This window comes from Schistocerca piceifrons, chromosome 2 (assembly GCF_021461385.2).
Source record: "Schistocerca piceifrons isolate TAMUIC-IGC-003096 chromosome 2, iqSchPice1.1, whole genome shotgun sequence".
NCBI lineage: Eukaryota > Metazoa > Arthropoda > Insecta > Orthoptera > Acrididae > Schistocerca > Schistocerca piceifrons.
The window spans coordinates 805,277,003-805,296,349 of NC_060139.1; the positions used below are offsets into that span (position 1 = coordinate 805,277,003).

At 37.4% G+C, this 19,347-nt stretch overlaps 1 protein-coding gene across 1 annotated transcript in view; it reads right to left on the reverse strand.

Moving 5' to 3' along the window:
* Positions 1–200: 200 nt before the first annotated feature.
* LOC124777431 (androgen-dependent TFPI-regulating protein-like) overlaps positions 201–19,347 on the reverse strand; it is a 54,856-nt gene continuing 35,709 nt past the window's right edge. Inside the window, exons 3-5 of the mRNA XM_047252832.1 lie at positions 9,989–10,209; positions 600–751; positions 201–494 (exon numbers count right to left, since the gene is read on the reverse strand). Coding sequence (XP_047108788.1) covers positions 436–494; positions 600–751; positions 9,989–10,209 — 432 coding nt within the window. The 3' untranslated portion in view covers positions 201–435. The remainder of the gene's footprint in view (positions 495–599; positions 752–9,988; positions 10,210–19,347) is intronic.

Here is a 19,347-nt window from a genome sequence, read left to right on the forward strand (position 1 = left end):
GCATTTGAACATTTATACTAGGATTCACTGAGAAGACTTTACAAGAAAATCTAAAACGAAAATTTACTTGACTTGTAAATATTTCCTTCTTTTTGTATGGAGAAGTAATATTTCCTGATAGACACATGTCCAATATTTAACTATTTCAGTTGTATGTGCAATATTTGTTGGATAGAATAAAAATACTACACAAACAAGTCTACAGAAGAAAACTGTTGTATCTCTTATTTCCACCTCTCCACATTTGTACATTCATAACATAAGTTGCTTCTTAAATCCAATAAAATCCACAACAATAACAGCAAGGATACCTTAAGAATTAACAAACTAATCACATATTAAATTTGAAATATCAGAAATGGAACTGGTCAATTACTGCTACAATTTTGTGTCATTTGTAAAGTTGTTCACAATAATAAAATTGTGTTTGGAACTCTATCTGTGTTTCTTTTGTTTTGACAAATCCTTTGCTTTCATCTTCTGTATTTCATGGCCTGCAAACAACATCCAAGTTATTCTCAACATAGTTTACAGGTTACTTATATAAAGAAAATGTAGACATTATTAGCATAAATATGTTAAACAAGCTGGATAGTTACCCCATATTTGCGAATTCAGATATTCACCAAACAAAGACATCAGTATCCATGCTATAAATATTGCAGCTGAGAAACAAATACGCTGGGTCCAGTCCAAAACTCCATATATTGGATAGAGCCATCTTCCATCATAGTAGTATGTAGAGAAAAAGCTGAAATTTTGAAAGAGACATGTATATTGTCCCTGCATAAGTAATTATTTATTAGAGATAATTGTTCCTGAGAATATTGCATAGCCATGCTCTCATGCAGACTGGAACACCATAAGCATGAAATGAAATGTAAATGGCTGATAAGTCACAAATATGTCTTACTGAATTTAAATATTTGTTGTAAACCTACGAAATGATTCAGATAAGAACACACCACTGGTAAAGATCGTACCCAGTTTAGCTTTTATTATAGGTTTCATCATTCACACCTAAGCAAAAAGGATGTAGGAGCATTCAGTGATCATAAAAAGATTTTCATTATAGAAAAGTGATGAATTTGTTAAAGGTTTCACTTCAGCACAATGATTCGTACTACAATATTCTCTGATGAGCCAAAACATTATGACCACTGCACACCGTGAGGTTGAATGGCTCCTAGTGGTGTTGTGGGCACATGATCCAGTAAGGAAAGAATTTAAGTGGCAGAGAGATGAATGGGCAGTCATTATAATGAATATATGGGCCGAAATGCAGAAATTCACTGATATAAGTGGTTTTGACAAAGGGCACATTGTTGTGGCACTGCAGCTGGAAATGAGAATCTCTGAAATGGTGAAGCTTGTCTGGTGTTTGTATACTACTATCATGAGCACCTATGGAAAGTGGTTGGAGGGTGGTGGTACAACGCATAGGCTGTATGATACTGGACATCCACATTTCATCACAAAACATATAGGTCGGAGGATCCACACCTGTGTAATCCAGGATAGACAGTGATCTGAGGCAGATCTAGAGTACAATGTTGGTGCAGCACACCATTCAAACACCATTGTTGAATCTTGAGCTCTGCATCAGTCAACTCCTCCATGTTCATGTGTTGACCTAACAACATTATCAATTACAAATGCAGTGGGCTCTGCATCACTGAGGTTTCACTGTGGATCAATACAAATGTGTCACCTGCTGAGTCAATCACACTTGTTGTTACACCAGGTCAATGGCTGGATCCTTACACACCACCATCCAGGTGAATGGCTGCTTGAAATGTAAACTGCACCACAGATGCAGGCTGGTTAGAGCCCTTAATCAAAGCTTGAGTAGATCCCAGCTTTTAATCCAGGCACTCATACCATTAGAGCTTCTTACCAACTTGCATTGCAAACAGTACAATGAGTAAATGTCTGCAACTTTCAAGACTTAAATCAAATAGAACTCACATAAAAACTGACTGAGTGCTAAATCACAATACTGACATGAAGTCTTTGCTGCCACATGGTCTGCAAGTGATATAGTCTTGTTGATCTCAGGCTCTTGGTTTTAAAAGCTCTCAGTCCTGTACTGAGAGTGCTGCTCAGACTCAATAATACATTCATGTCACACTAAATGCTTTGGGCCCTGACACACAAATTTTTCATGGATAGCATTCTTGAAAACTGTACTGATATGTTCTAGTTCTTGAAACATCAGTATTTCATCCAGGTGGATGAATATTGGAAAAAAAGTCTGTGGATGCAAGTGGTTCAGATGTTCCACCTTGAATGTTTTTGTGATCCAGTGTTGTTGCTGGGAATACAGAAATGTCTGCCCCAGACACATCAATGATGTTTGTTGCAATCCATTATGAAGATGCAGTGAGATGATTCAGCCTCCTCACTGTGTGCCACGCTGAACAAGTCACATACTGGTTTTCCTTCTGAGTGTTAGCAGACTGTTGAGAAATAAATGAACATGGCAATGTGCACTTCTCTGCAGTCTGTTTGAAATTATGACACCAGCAGATAGAATGTTTCTGTGCAAGTTACAGTGATTTTGTTTTGAAATGCTTCCTGATAATGTCCCAGTTTGTAGTTTCTAAATCGGTGTCATTGGTTCCGAAAGCTGTTTCTCCAGTTGGAAAATTCTGTCATTGTGATTATCTACAGACTGACTGTGCATTGTGATCCCTTCATTTTGTCAGCCATAAAAGGCACTGTTTCAAGAATTTCACCTTGCAAATTGGTGCATGGATAGAATGCACAATGGGTGGTAGTTGCTGAAGATGTATATTTCTTAAAAAAAAAAGAAGAAAAAAAAATTAGGTTACTTGCATTCCTGCAGGAGCCCACACCTCCCTGAGTAAAATAGATGGCTTTTTGTCTCCTACATCTTCTTCTGTTAGCAATTTTTGACTTTTTGTGACTGATTCTTCTAAGTCTCAAGTACAGCATTTTTCTTTTTTTTTTTTTTTTAAGTTTGTACTTGGAAAAGCTGATAATGGTTTTGAAATGAATTAGCTCAGTAACTTCACTATCAAACAGTCCTAAAGCATATTGTTACTTTGTCACCTAGTTGCTAATTTCTGTGGTAGCAGATTGGGACTACATTTGCAAAAACCAGACCTTTGCAGTTTTTCACCAGAAATGAGGTATTTTCGCTGCCATATGTGATATTTCTGGACTGGTGTCATTCAGTGGTGAGTCTCCCATGGAAAAACATATTTAAATTAACACACCAAAACTTTAATAATGATATTAGTGATTCTTGTATACTCACAATCATGTCAGTGTCACAAGTTGTTGGTTCTACTAAAAGTGATTATTTATTTAGCACAACACAATGGAAACTGCCATGGATGCACACAAACATACACACACACACACACACACACACACACACACACACACACACACACACACACACACACACACACAGAGAGAGAGAGAGAGAGAGAGAGAGAGAGAGAGAGAGAATTTACATTTTGCTGTGTCCATTACAGCCACCTTACATCAACATTTCACATACATCTGGACTTACCGAGCGAGGTGACGCAGTGGTTAGCACACTGGACTTGCATTCGGGAGGATGACGATTCAATCCCATCTCCGGCCATCCTGATTTAGGTTTTCTGTGATTTCCCTAAATTGCTTCAGCCAAGTGCTGGGATGGTTCATTTGAAAGGGCGCGGCCGATTTCCTTCCCCATCCTTCCCTCACCCGAGCTCGCGCTCCATCTCTAATGACCTCGTTGTCAACAGGACGTTAAACACTAACCTCCTCCTCCTCCTCCACATCTGGACTTGGACCCCTAGAACACTCTGACAGTCTCTCTAAACCACAAATGCACAGACTGCAGCACATGAGGCACATGCAGCCCACCATTAAAGTGATGGTAGCCTGCCCCTCACCATCCATTCTTGTAATTTTTTCCTCATCTTTCAATTCCTTTTAGAAAGTAGAGGACTGACAGAACTTCATTCTTTTGAAGCAGACCAGTCTAGCTGGCATTGGGGCTAGTAGATCCCAATTTGGAATAATAACTTGTCTCATGGCACATTGTTTTTGAGCTTGCACGCTTACACAACGATGCAGTGGCACAGTGTTCATGTGTTCCTGTAAGGAATGACATTGTTCAGTCATCAGCTGTTTGTGTATTCTAAAATACACACCTTGCATCAATGAGCTTCATCAGCCTACTCATTAGTGTGTTGAACTTTTTGCAGTGAGAGTAAGCAACAAGTTTATATGTTGCTGATACCTGTACGCATTTACTTCATGATCACTGATCGATAATAATGTAAGAAAAGTTTGTACACTAATCATTTTTTTGTTTACAAAAATTTTTGTTTTTCTCTTCATAAGCATTGTTGTACCCAGTTGGAGGATGCTGAAAAATTAAACCAAGAGTGGATAAGGACCAAGTTGAAAGCACAGATTACAGGATGAGAAGTAGCAGTTTCAGGATAGATGGACTGAAAAATACTTTTTCGAGTAGTTGCTGAATAATATCGTTTTCATTATTTGAAAAAGTTTTGTAATTATCCCAAAGGAATACAACTGGGAGATACTGTGAAAGACTGCATTCTGCATTTTCTGAATTGACAGAAGAATTATGTAAACAGAAAATTTATTTCATAAATGAGAATGGGAACATCAGTAAGTGATGTTCAGAAAACCTGTTAAAGACTCAGAAACTGCAACAGAAATAAGTTTTGAAATCTCTCGCCATATAGCAAATAGGCTGCGAATTTGTCATAAATTGTTTCGATATGGCTGCTAAAAAATTTGCTCAAAATCTGTTAAGCATTATGAGAAACTTCAGCTAAAACATATGGCTATGCAAGGGAGAATTACTGCAGTATTGGTAAACATAAAGGACCAGTTGAATATTTGCTCAAAGAAATTTGATTACTTTTCATTGGCTACCAATGAATCAACAGACATAACTTCCGCACCTCAGATGTTAGTATTAGCGTAGGGTATAATGCATGAGTTTGAAGTATGTGAAGCATTGGCTGGAAAGAGTTCATTGTCAGAGCAAAGTAGATGTTGCGATATGTTACTGAACTCTTACAACAGTGTTCGAACATTAATTTAGATCTGTCTAAGGTATCAGGTATTGGGACTGACAGAGCACTTCCATGGTAGGAATTAATTCTAGATTGGTGTCATTACTAATATGGCATTTAGGAGTGCATGATGATTATTTGATACTGTTACATTGTATAATCAACCAAGAGACTTTGTGTCCAAGGATAACAAGTTTTGAATGTGTCATGAAAGTTGTGGTTGCAATAATTAATTTCATAAAATCTCAGGGCCACATTCACAGACACTTTAAAACTATTTTTGAAGAAACTGACAGTGAAGGTGATTTGAATACAGAAATAAAATGGTAACGTTGCAATGAAATGCTGGAGAGATTTCTGAATTACTGATGAAAATGAAATTCTCACGACTAAAAAGAACAGTAATATCTCTGAATTTAAAATACAGACTGCTTATGTGACTTGGCATTTTTAACTGATATTACTAATCACTTAAATATGTTAAATACACAGCTTCAAGGCAGAAATCGATTGATTACTCAACTTTATGGCCATATCATATCCTTTCCACTTCTTGTTGCACAAATGGTGTGTCATCAAATGAATTTATTTATTATTGTTTGGCTTTTGCGTGGAGGGGCATGATGGGGAGCTGGGGGGTGGGAGGGGGGGGGGGGCAGGTTACATAAGAGTGTAGAGCAAAATACTTACAATATAAACACTTATAAACAAACTAATTGAGCATTTAAGTAATCTATCGACTTTGGAGTTGCCAGCGGAAGTTGATACATACTTATCAGTTCCTCTCTTCTGGCGCAACATAGCTTTTGTTGGAAGTGTTAACTCCAGCCTGCACTCTGCATAACATTAATCTGTAAAACTCTTTCCAGTGGTGTTTACTGGATGTCAAAAGCAAGGGACTTTTCTTTTATTGTCCCATTTCAAATCTTTTCCTAATTACCAGCTTATTCCTATGTTGAGACTCGTGTGTCTACCATTATGTATAAATTGTGCTTCTCTGTTTCAAAAGCCCACTTGCTATTGTGTACTCCAGAGATTACTTAGTGCAGGGTGTGGGTGTACTGGCAGTTGGGGCCAACAGCAGCCTGAAAATGTTGATACTAGCCAAATGAAATCGAGCACACACTGGTTTAAGATATATATGTTGTGCACTTGTTCACATGTCTGGGAAAAAGGTTGACAACTGTATGGGCAGAAGCCCACTGTGTGTGTGTGTGTGTGTGTGTGTAAAACTTTCTGGGAAAAAAGTCTACAGATTTAAAAAAAAATTAGTTGTGGCTTTATAATTATGTAGTGATTAATTTTGCTAAAAATTGAGTATCTGCTCAAGTACCAATGTGTGCAAAATTTATATTCTAGTTATTTGCTGTGCAAATAAAATTTTGTAAATAAAGGTTCAGTGGCATACCAGTTAGGGATCTTTGTATACAAGCAAATCTGCTTCATGGTAGTTCCTCTACCAGCATACCAGAAGTCTTCTGGTCTACTGTCACATAATCTTGAGGGGAATTCTTGTGTGATGTGCCTGATGGTCTCTGGTTCTCCACAATCATTAAGTGGTAGTGGCTGCTTACCCCAGTTGTGCAAAAAGTATGCGTATCTCTATTGTTTGGTTCTAATTCTATTTAGTACTGACCTCATTTTGCATGGAATGGGTGATATATGGCATATTATTTTGTCCAGTCCAATCCATGCATTACTAACGTTGAACTCTACAGCGAGCCTTGCGGTTACTGTTGATGATCATTCAGAGCAGAGTCAGTTATAGTCTCCATCATTGGCATCTTGATGTGCTGTTAGATTTTTATAATCCATGATCTTCTAGTATTCATTCATGAGATCATTTATATGTAAAAGGTGAAGGAGTGGAATGTGGCCTTGTACTGGCAGTCATTCTGTAGGTGTTTATTTAAGGGGAGTCGGAATGACGCAAATGACGAAATTAACATTTTTTAGTATTTTCATTATAAAATTATTTGGAGTTTTCTGAATAAAACAAATCAAGTTTCATCAGTCTAAGTGAATTCTAAGTGTGTTTTTTATCTCTGAAAAGTTGTCGAGCCGCGTAAACAGTTGTAGCGACTTGGGGGGGTGTGTCACTTCTGAAGGCACCGCTTGCTGGCTGCAAGCAGTGTATCTTTGTGGAATTAGACAGTGTTTTGTTTTCCAATGTTGTATGGCTTTATCTCTGTGACAAGTGACTGTTCATATTGGTAAACATAAAGACTATACTGTATGTGTTGACTTGGTGAGTTTGCTTCGTGTTGTTTGGCTGTTCAATTTTGCATATTTGACGAATTTTCCTCATACCTGTTTTACATGTTTGGTTTGTGGATATTAATATGCCCAGTTTGAGCAATTGAGTGTTTAAGAAAAGGTACAATGAGTGGAAGAAGAATCTTTTGTTGTTTTGAAGGGAGATGCTGCTCAGACTGCTTCACCGCCTACTCCAAATGAATGTGATAGAACTTCTTCCAGCAAGAAACTTTGTGGCCACAAAGAAAAATTTGAAAACTATGAAAGTGACAGTAATGATGTGAATGAAATAATTAACATTTCCTTGCTCTCTAATATTTTGAAACAAAACATATTACGCCAAGTTTGCAAAGGAAGAGGACTGGAATTGAAAATTGGTTTGGCATGTAAAATGTTATTGAAGTGTAACAAATGCACCGCAGAAGTTTCTTTTTCCAATTCTAACAGCATTTCTCATAGTGGTAATAGTGGAAAGAAGGTGTATGATATAAATGTTAGGCTAGTGTATGGCTTGCACTGCATTGGCAAGGGCAGTGCTGCAGGGACAATGTTATGTGGAATTATGAACTTGCCAAAACCACCAACCAAGTTTGGATTTTATAATGAATTGGTGGGATCTTCTGCTGAAGATATTGCTCAAGCAACAATGAAGAAAGCAGTTGATGAAGCTGTGACAGATAGTGGGAATTGTAGAGATTTATCTGTTGCTTTAGATGGATGATGGCAATGTAGAGGTCATAAATCTCTAAATGGAGTTATGACAGCTACCAGTGGAGACAGTTGCAAAGTAATTCATGTTGCTATTCTCTCAAAACATTGTAGATTTAAGGGCAATACCAAGGACAAACATAGTGAAAGTTCTGAAGCAAACTTTCACGGTACGAGTGGAGCGATGGAAGTAGAGGGAGGGAAAGCAATTTTTTCCAGATCACAGGAGTGGTATAATGTATGATACACTAACTATCTAGGAGATGGTGATTCTAAAGGATATAAAGCTGTGGAGGAACTCAAACCTTATGGTAATGACATTCACATTAAAAAAACAGGAGTGCATTGGACATGTGCAGAGGTGCATGGAGGCTCGATTCAGAGATTTATCACAGCCAAGTTTATTGGTAAAGTGTTTACATGGGAAAACACAAAATCCAAATGAAAGTGTAAATAATTTAATTTGGATTAGGATTCCCAAAAAGTGTTTGTACAGATAAAAACATTGCAATTTGGAGTGTGTGATGGAGTGGCAACATACAATGAAGGAAACATTAACAAATCTGATGTGCTGAAACGTTTAGGTTTCCAACCAGGACACAACACCATTTCAACAATGCGCCTAATTGATGAAGAGAGACTAAGAGGTGCAGGAAGAAGAGACAAAATCCTACAACATGCAGAAAAAGGGAAAGAAGACCATCGAAAGGGAAACTAACACTGGAAAAAGAAGAGAATGCTGATAATCCATCATATGGGGCAGGAATGTATTAAAAAACCTTGGAGGCCATTTCCCGTAACTTTAAACTTTTCATATTTGAGGAACATTTTCTCAAAAACTGCTAACAGTATATCAATGAAATTTATACACAATATTGTTTACTTCTTTTCCTTCATTTTTATAAGAAATTGTAAAAAAAAAAATATGTAATTGAAGAGTTATAGAAGAAAAAGTGCAAAGTTTTAGAGAAAAAAATAAGCAGCTACAAAAAAAAATTGTAAAACAAAAACCAATAAATATTTCTTAACATGGCACTATAATTTTGTAGAGAAATATTGACTGAACATGTAGTGCAAATTTCAGAGCAATATGTTCAATGGTTTTAGAAAAAATGTTCCTTCTATTATCTAAAATTAACATGGAGGAGATGGATCGTTCCGGCTCCCCTTAATACTACCTGCAATCATTCGAATGGTGTTATTTATTTGGACATCTATCTCTTAGACTTATGAGCACAATATTCAGCAGCTAAGAAGACAAGACCCAGAGCAGAAGAACAAAGTTGGATGCTGATATTCCTCAGGTTGTACCACATAACTTTTGAATTATGTTGTTTCTCGTTTTCAGTTTTTTGGCTGTTTTTGTTAGATGCTCTCTGAAATGCAGAGTTCTATCATGGGTTACCCCCAGGTGCTTTGGTGGTTTATTATGAGTTAGTGTAGTTTTTGATTTCTTCTGGGAAGTTAATTACTTAGGTGGAAGCAGGAAACCTTCATTTTTGTGGCATGTGCTTGGGGCCAACATTTGCAAAAGCACTATCCACTACATCTAGGTCCTCCGTTGGGGTTTCTTCTGATTGGTGAATTGAGGAACGCCTTGTTGCAGGTCCCTGTCATCAACGTAACCAAACTTCCTTGATTTTGTTTTTTTGTCATGCCTGCATTGTATAAATTGAAGAAAAGTGGGGCAAGAACTGATCCCTGTGGTAGAGAGATTTTTAATTTTCGTGGGGAGTGGATACTGGATACCGTGACCACTTGGAAAAGTCAGTTGTTTAGCATACTGTCAATTAGGTGAGTGAGCAGATAAAAAAAATGATCAGATGCTTATTATCTAGAAAACATGGGAAATCATTTACATAACATAAAGAAACAAGTGGTTGATAGGAACAGTCTCATTAAGTATGATTCATTCCTGTAGGGAAACTCATTATAATTCAGTTACATACCATACACCATAAGCCACCGTAATTGCTGCAATACCATACACAGTAGTCCGTCGTGATGCAGGATACCAGTGAAATGTTATTAACATCTCAGTAAATGCAGCAACAGTAATATTTGTGTGCAGTGCATGATTTAACCAAAGAGGCAAAAAGGTGTCCAGTGCTTTAGGCAATATGAGTTCACGATCTATTGAATATATAGTCCAGAATACCAATGTCACGATCTGTGCAAGAAGAAATTAAAATGTGAAACATTGATTGCTGTTTTCTTTTCACTGCTGTGCTATTCAGCAGGTATTGTTTTTCATAAAATTGAAAAACTGAAGTGCCACTTAATTACTTATGTACATGAAACACTGTACAACTCAGCTCTGACAGTTACATAAATTTCTTATAGTCTAATGACAATAATACTTTTAACACTGAAGAATGACCACATTACTAAAAATACACCCACAGTTAATTAATCTGTAAGAATTTCTAGAAACTTTCATTTGATATCAACATCATGGTTGCTTTAAGAATCTCACAACCAAATAGTTAGTTTTTGTGAAGCAGTTGCCCAGTTACTGGGTACTGTCTATAGTTGGAGGAAACTAATTTTGGTGATTACAAGATGATGCAGGCTGTATGTATACTTATCTTCACTATAGTGTAGTTCCTATATTATTTTAAATCACTATATAAAATCTCATCCTCTGAAACATCATATTCCAATAAATGATTACACTTAAGAAATTTAGTTAAGTGTGTTACACAATAAAGTTCATTTTATCTACAAATAATGCCCCTGTTTGTCTCCTAAAAATATCTGGAAACTATCGAACAAGCTTTCCTCAGTAAAACAATCAAAACTGACTGGCATTAAGGCAGAAAGAAATAAAAAGCAGGTTGATACATTTTTAATTTGTTTTCTTAATCATTTTCCATTCATTAATCTTAATAATTGTTACATTATAATAAATGTATTGTGCCTTTTACAGTCCTTATTAGGTTTCTCAGACATTTTATTTCTCACAAGATGCTTGATACATAATGCAAGACCTGCAATATAAGCAAAATATATTTTCTTTCATCTGCAACAACTGGTTCTGTCACTATGAAAAAGATCTTAGGCCATTATATTGCTAATGTTTGCCTTGGCATCTAATATGTGTGTGTGGAAATGACAAACCATCAAAGTCACAATCACAGATAGCACAGATAATGATGTGAATGTATTTATTGAAAATTTGAAGTAGCAATAAAAAATTTAAGATAAGAGTCTGTGTATAATGATATCAGTATAGAAATTGTAAACAAGGATTAGCAATGTGCAACTAATATTTTGAATATTGTATCAACATCAAATTTATATCATACTAACTAACATGTGCCTACATTCTGACAAGGAGGTAGAAGACCTGTACTAAGAATTTTAAAAACTGATAAATGACAACAGCCTCCACTAAAAAGAAAATTGTAACACAAGTAGGTGAAAAATGTGGACAACTTTCCTACATAGATACCTCAGGCAGTTACAGCTAACTATACTTTATTGAATCATACATACAGAGATGTGACTTACATTGAACATGACTCAGATGTCACTATGTGCATGTCTTCATGGCAGTTGTTAGTAGTTCTGTGTTATTCTCTGGGCAGTGACTTATGAACAAAGTTATTCTACAGGGTGTTACAAAAAGGTACCGCCAAACTTTCAGGAAACATTCCTTACACACAAATAAAGAAAAGATGTTATGTGGACATATGTCCGGAAACACTTAATTTCCATGTTAGAGCTCATCTTAGTTTCATCAGAATGTATTGTACTTCCTCCATTCACCACCAGTTGGCCCAATTGAAGGAAGATAATGTTGACTTCGGTGCTTGTGTTGACATGCAACTCATTGCTCTACAGTACTAGCATCATGCACATCAGTACGTATCATCAACAGGTTAGTGTACATCACGAACGTGGTTTTGCAGTCAGTGCAATGTTTACAAATGCGGGGTTGGCAGATGCCCATTTGATGTATGGATTAGCACGGGGCAATAGCCGTGGAGCGGTACGTTTGTATCAATACAGATTTCCAGAATGAAGGTGTCCCGACAGGAAGACGTTCGAAGCAATTCATCGGCGTCTTAGGGAGCACGGAACATTCCAGCCTATGACTCGCGACTGGGGAAGACCTAGAATGATGAGGACACCTGCAATGGACGAGGCAATTCTTCGTGCAGTTGACGATAACCCTAATGTCAGCGTCAGAGAAGTTGCTGCTGAACGTGGTAACGTTGACCACGTAACTGTATGGAGAGTGCTATGGGAGAGCCAGTTGTTTCCGTACCATGTACAGCGTGTGCGGGTGCGATCAGCAGCTGATTGGCCTCCACGGGTACACTTCTGCGAGTAGTTCATCCAACAATGTGTCAATCCTCATTTCAGTGCAAATGTTGTCTTTACGGATGAGGCTTCATTGCAACGCGATCAAATTGTAAATTTTCACAATCAACATGTGTGGGGCTGATGAGAATCCACATGCAATTGTGCAATCATGTCATCAATACAGATTTTCTGTGAACGTTTGGGCAGGCATTGTTGGTGATGTCTTGATGGCACATGTTCTTCCACCTACGCTGAATGGAGCACGTTATCATGATTCCATACGGGATACTCTACCTGTGCTTCTAGAACTTTACGACACAACATGTGGTTCACGCATGATGGAGCTCCTGCACATTTCAGTCAAAGTGTTCGTACGCTTCTCAACAATAGATTCAGTGACCGATGGATTGTTAGAGGTGGACCAATTCCATGGCCTCCACGCTCTCCTGACCTCAACCCTCTTGACTTTCATTTACGGGGGCCTTTGAAAGCTCTTGTCTATGCAACCCCAGTACCAAATGTAGAGACTCTTCGTGCTCATATTGTGGACGGCTGTGATACAATAAGTCATACTCCAGGGCTGCATCAATGCATCAGGGATTCCATGCGACAGAGGGTGGATTCATGTATCCTCGCTAACGGAGGACATTTTGAACATTTCCTGTAACAAAATGTTTGAAGTCACGCTGGTACGTTCTGTTGCTGTGTGTTTCCATTCCATGATTAATGTGATTTGAAGAGAAGTAATAAAATGGGCTCTAACATGGAAAGTAAGTGTTTCCGGACACATGTCCACATAACATATTTTCTTTCTTTGTGTGTGAGGAATGTTTCCTGAAAGTTTGGCCATACCTTTTTGTAACACCCTGTATAATTATGTCATGCCTGTATTGTGGAACCACATTCCATCAGGTTATAGGCCCAGATTATGGTTCAGGTTATGTGATCAAAAAAATGGGATTTTTCAATTAGATGAAACCTCAAATTTGTGAGCTTAAAAGTGTAGAAATCAAAGTCATTGCCAAGATGAACAGGATGCACATTACTACTGCACAAGGAGTTCAACTAGAAACTCTGTCATGTGATAGTTCCAATACCTGGAGAATACAATTCAAAGCAGTACTCATTAAAAAGTAGATGAATATACATATCTGAGAACATAATGCAAATTGCAGTACTTGATGAACATGAAGTGCTCACCACTGTGGAAGCTGCATACAAAGCAAGAGTAGCAGCAGACAGGAAAGCAAAAGCAGAATTGTTTTTCTCGAAGAACTGAAGCAAGTAAAAAACTACATCACAGCAAGTATGGCTTAGACTCACATCAGTCTATGCACTCAAAGGAACTACTCACACAACAATACTGCTCATAGGCTTTACAATTCACAAACTTCAACCTAGTGATGATGTGACACAATATCTAACTGAATTCTTTAATGTTGTGGACAAGTTACGTACAAGCAATGGATGTTGACAAAAAAGGTGATCTTTTGTCAATACTGCCACTCTGCAGTATTCCTGATAGCTACAACAATATTAGATGTGGTACTGAATATTGTGACAATACACCACATGTTACAACAGTAAAAGTACAAATCTTGGAAGAAAACAATGCAAAGATTTGAAAGACAGTGGACGTGTGAGTGTCTTTCTTAAATTGCATAAAATATTTAGTGAACAAGCCAAAAAGTGCTGTGAGTAATAGTGATAAACCGGAACAAAAATCAACGTAAAAACAAAACAAGGAAAATCAGCATATAAATGCACATTCTGTAACAATTAGGGAAGCAAAGATGATGAGTGCTGCTTCAAGAAGAAGTACACAATGCAACAAAGATTGTTGCTGTTTCTTACGAATGAGGCTGGTCCAGAGTGTTGTGACTCTAGCATAGAAATGCAAGAGAATTTAATGCTTGCATACAGCATCACTACACTAGTATCAGTCAACATTGACATAAACTTCATAACCACTGCCAGTAGTGTCAGCTCCATAATCATGAAAAACATTTCATACATGCCAAAACTTTTAGTATTAAATAAAGTGGACAAAACTCACACAGGAACATTTGAGAAAACTTATGCAGTTATGTGAGATACAAATGTTACGGTCAGAGTGATCACAAAGAGAGCAGGTAATTTGTTTTATGAACAAGAAAATGGTCCAAAGTCATGCATCATTGCTAAGCCAAAAGCTACAAAAAGATATGAAAATTTGGCGTGCTCAATTTGACTACTAGTACTCATGAGATATGATCAAAATGCTCAAAAGTGAGTAGGTGATAGTTTGAAATTCAGTAATTTCTGTCTCAATAAATGCTCTACATGTGTTAAAGGAAAAAGTCACTGGCCCTCTGTTCACCAAATGAGAAGGAAACAAAAAACAAACTACTGGAACTGACCCTCTATGATGTCTCTGGGCCATTGAGAGAAACATCTCAAAGTGGAGCATGTGGCCTTTATAGACAACCATAGCACATGATGTCAATCATTTCCTTTGGCATAAATGAGAAGTTGCCAACAAATTTATTGAATTCAAAAATGTGTTTTTGGAAAGCATTATTTAAATCATAAATTCTTTCAGCCAGATAATGGTCAGGAGCACTGCAATGAAAGAATGGACTTCATCTTCAAAACAGCAGGAATTCTGTTACGTCTGACAGTTACATACACACTATAGTGGAATGGTATTGCCAAACAAAAGAACCTTCATTGGTCAAAATGGCCCATTGCATGCTGCTCAAGTCAGGATTACTGTCATCATTTTTAGCCAAAGCCATCAACACAGCCAACTACATCTGAAATAGTAGCTTCACTAAGGGACAGTCTGATGGAGCTTCTTATGTGAAGTAGGTGAAGAGGAAAACCTGACCTATCTCATCTTCATACATTTGCAGAAAAGTTTGTTATCCTGAATTAATCACAAAACAAAGCAAAGTTTGATCCTAGAGGCAAAGAAGGGATTTTTGTAGGATATTCCAACTGTTTGAAAGCCTGTCATGTGGACACCAACAGATCCCAGGATTCACATATCAAGAGATGTGTCGTTCCTTGATCATGACAGTTTTGAGCCCAAACAAACCTATATAGAGTTTTATTAAGATGAACCAGACCATCACCAAAGAGGAGGAATCAACATGAATTCTACTAGAGAAGATTTCAGTTGAGATACAAACACTGTACCAGAGCCATTGTCAGCTGACAAACCATTCTACAGCTTTGAAGATGACAGGCTTCCAGTCACTATATGCCAAGAATTCAATCTGGATTATGACTTTTCATGTGATGAAGACTATAATTCTTCAAGTGCCACTCTTGCTCAACAGTCTGTGTTAGGTGCGGATCCATCAAATGCTTCAATACATGATGGTAACTTCATTTTGAATGCAACAGAGGTCAATGCAATGATACATGGCCATCAAGAGTGGTTTGAGCTACACATGATAAAACCAGGTCACTAGTGAAAATGATACCTGGGACATTGTAGACAGGCCAAGTAATTAAGGATGATTGACTGTAGGATTGTTTTGAGGAATAAATACAAAAGTGATGGATCACTGCTGAGGAGAAAAGCAAGAATAGTTGCACAAGGAGAATAGTTGCACAAGGATTCAAACAATGGCCAGGAGTAGACTTTGTGGAAACAGTTTCTCCAGTTGCAAGAACTGAATCATTTTGACTCCCCACGACTCTGACAGTCAAATTTGACAAAGTGTGTGAACTTAGAAAAGTCATTTGTGAGCTGCACCAATCTGACCAACAATGTTATGCTAAGTTGAATGAAACCCTAAAATCAATTGAATTGTGAGCCACAGATTCAGTTCCATGTATCTTTGTAGCCAGTGTAGGAAAACATGCAGCCTACATACTCATTTATGTAGATGGCATTATAATTGCTTCAACACACCTGGAAAGGATGATACAAATCAAGTTATCTATCAGATTTTATGTCAAGGTTCTTGGTGCCATAAGATGCTTCTGCACATCTAAATAAATCGATTTGTTGTCAAAATTACATTATGTCAAAGTGGCTATATCAGAGAAGTTTTATACTGATTCAAAATCAAGGACTTCAAGCCAGTAAGGATTCCTTTGGCACAGGGAGCAAGTTGGACACAATAGCTATGAATATAGAATATGGTGCTCATTATCCACTGAGAAAACTGTTTGGAGCATTGATGTACATTGCCATTGGTACTCAATTAGTAAGCTAAGGCAGTACAATAACACAACCATAATTTCATTCACTGGCAAGTGATTAAGCAAATCCTCAGATACCTCAAAGGATCCAAAGATGAGAAACTGATATATATCAAGGACAAGGAAGGAATCTTCAATTTTGCACACGCTGATTGTGAAAGTTCCGATACTGATAGGAAGCCATATGCAGGTTACAACTTCACCTTATCCAGATGAGCAGTCAAATGATGCTCATGCAAGCAGATAGCCATTGCTTTTTCATAACTGAAACTGAGGAAATGAGCCTCACAGAATCAGTAAAAGAAGCAATTCACCTATCAACATTCATGAACAAATTGGGTTTACAAAAACTCTTAGACATCACCCTGTTCAATGACAATTAGTCAGCTGGAAAATTAGCATGTAACTCAGTTTTTTGGTCAAAGATAAAGCATATCTACATAAAATATCATTTCTTATGTCACACTCTACAAGAGCATCAACTGAAAATGGAATATCAGCCAACAGAAGATATGATGGCAGATGCACTGATGAAGGTTCTTCCTGCACCAAAGTGTGAGAAATGTGTTGAAGGTCTTGGACTTCAATCCTAGAATCACAAACTTAAGACACAATTCTTAACTTAGAGCTGTCTGTAAACATAGAAGAGGTGCACTGAGATTCAAATTTTACTGCCATGTAATATCTTTGGCATCTATAGATGTTACGAAATGATTGTTTGCACTCAGCTGTTAGTAATTCAGCATTATTGTCTGTGTAGTGAGTTACAAATTAAGATGTTCTGTAATTTAGTACTGTACCTGTATTGTCAAATCATATCCCAACAAAACATGTGGTGAGAGTGAATTGTGATTTATTTGTCTTGTAGCTCTTTGATTCAGCTACAGGAGACAAGTCAAAATATTTGTAGTGACAGTTTAACATAAGTGGACAACTGATGCTAATAATAAAATTACTTCGATAGTAACAGATTTTCGTAAAAAAAAAAAAAAAAAAAAAAAAAAAACGAATATCACCGTGCTCAAATTATCACTGTACATGAATAATGGCACCATAAAGTTTTATGACTTGAATTTCCCATTTAAGTCTGCTAGTCATCTAAATCATATGGTTCTTAGCAGAAAGGTTTCATTGAACATTTGAAGAAGAGTTACTACTATTAGGTTGGTCCACAAGTTCAAAGCATTTTTATTTTGAATGTTGGTATACTGGTTGCTATGGGTTTATTTATTGTCATTTTTTATATTTAGTTCACTACTGGTATTTGAGTTTACACTTTGTCATTTTGTCATCTGCAGATAGGGGTTGGAGCTGTGGATGCTAGAAAATGGAGTGCCAAGTGGTGAAGTTGGAACATTACTGACTTACTTTTGAGTTCAGTAGATGGGTGATGGCAGCACAGGTGCCAGAAAGATTTGTGCCATGTATGAGAATAATGCCATTGAACAGAGCATGACATGGCAAGAAAATGGTTTTCTCATTTTAAGGAGGATCATTTTGATGTTAGTAACTCTCCATGTTCAGAAAATCTTCAGGGTTTGATGAAGACTGTTGAAACACATTAATCCACAGTGATCCATGTCAGTGTAACCAAGAACTGGCAAATGTGATGAACTGTGATCATTCCACCAACATGTGACATTTGCATTCAATAGAGAAGGTTCAAAAATAAAGTGTATGGGTATTGCATGCTCTAAGCCAAAATCACAAAAATCAACAGGTGGCCATATGTGCATCTCTGCTTGCTTGTTATCAATTGGATCATGAACAGCACTGACCATTCCTACACTGTGCCATTGCTGATGATGATAAATGGTGTCTTTGCACTAAAATGATGAAAAGAAAGAATGGATGAGCCCAAATGAAGTATAAACTCCCCATACAAAGATCTGCATACATCCACAAAAGATAATGTTGTGCATCTGGTGAAAAAGTGACAGCGTGGTGTACTACAAATTGCTTCCCTGAGGTGTAACCATCAGTACTAACAGTTATTGTCAACAACTGAGGTGTCTTGCAGATGCAATCCAAGAACAGCGACCAGGAAGGCTGCATGATGTGATGCTAGTCCACGATTACGCTGACCTGCATTCGGCTAGACTAACAAAAAGCACTGTACAGGAGTTGGGTGGGATATCATTCCACACCCACCATATTCACCTCATTTTTTGCTCTCAGATTTTCACCTTTTATACTATCTATCAAGTGACATTCAAGGAACTTCATTTCCAGACGTAAATGCACTCCAAACATGGCTCAATGAGTTCTTTGCCTCAAAACCTCAAAACCATGTGATTTCTACACTCACAGAACTGAAAAGTTATGCTAGCATTGGCAGACTGTTTTAAATGCTGAAGGAGGATATATTATTGATATATTTATTTTCTCATGAAGTTTTCTGTAACTTATTCACTGCAGCCCCCCATGCGACATGGACCTTGCCATTGGTGGGGAGGCTTGCATGCCTCAGCGATACAGATGGCCGTATCAGTTTAATAAGTCACAGCTCCAAATACTAACACGAATTCTTTACAGATGAATGGAAAAACTGGTAGATGCCGACCTCGAGGAAGATCAGTTTGGATTCTGTAGAAATATTGGAATACGTGGGGCAATACTGATCTTATGACTTATCTTAGAAGAAAGATTAAGGAAAGGCAAACCTATGTTTCTAGCATTTGCAGACTTAGAGAAAGCTATTGACAATGTTGACTGGAATACTCTCTTTCAAATTCTAAAGGTGGCAGGGGTAAAATACAGGGAGTGAAAGGCTATTTACAATTTGTACAGAAAACAGATG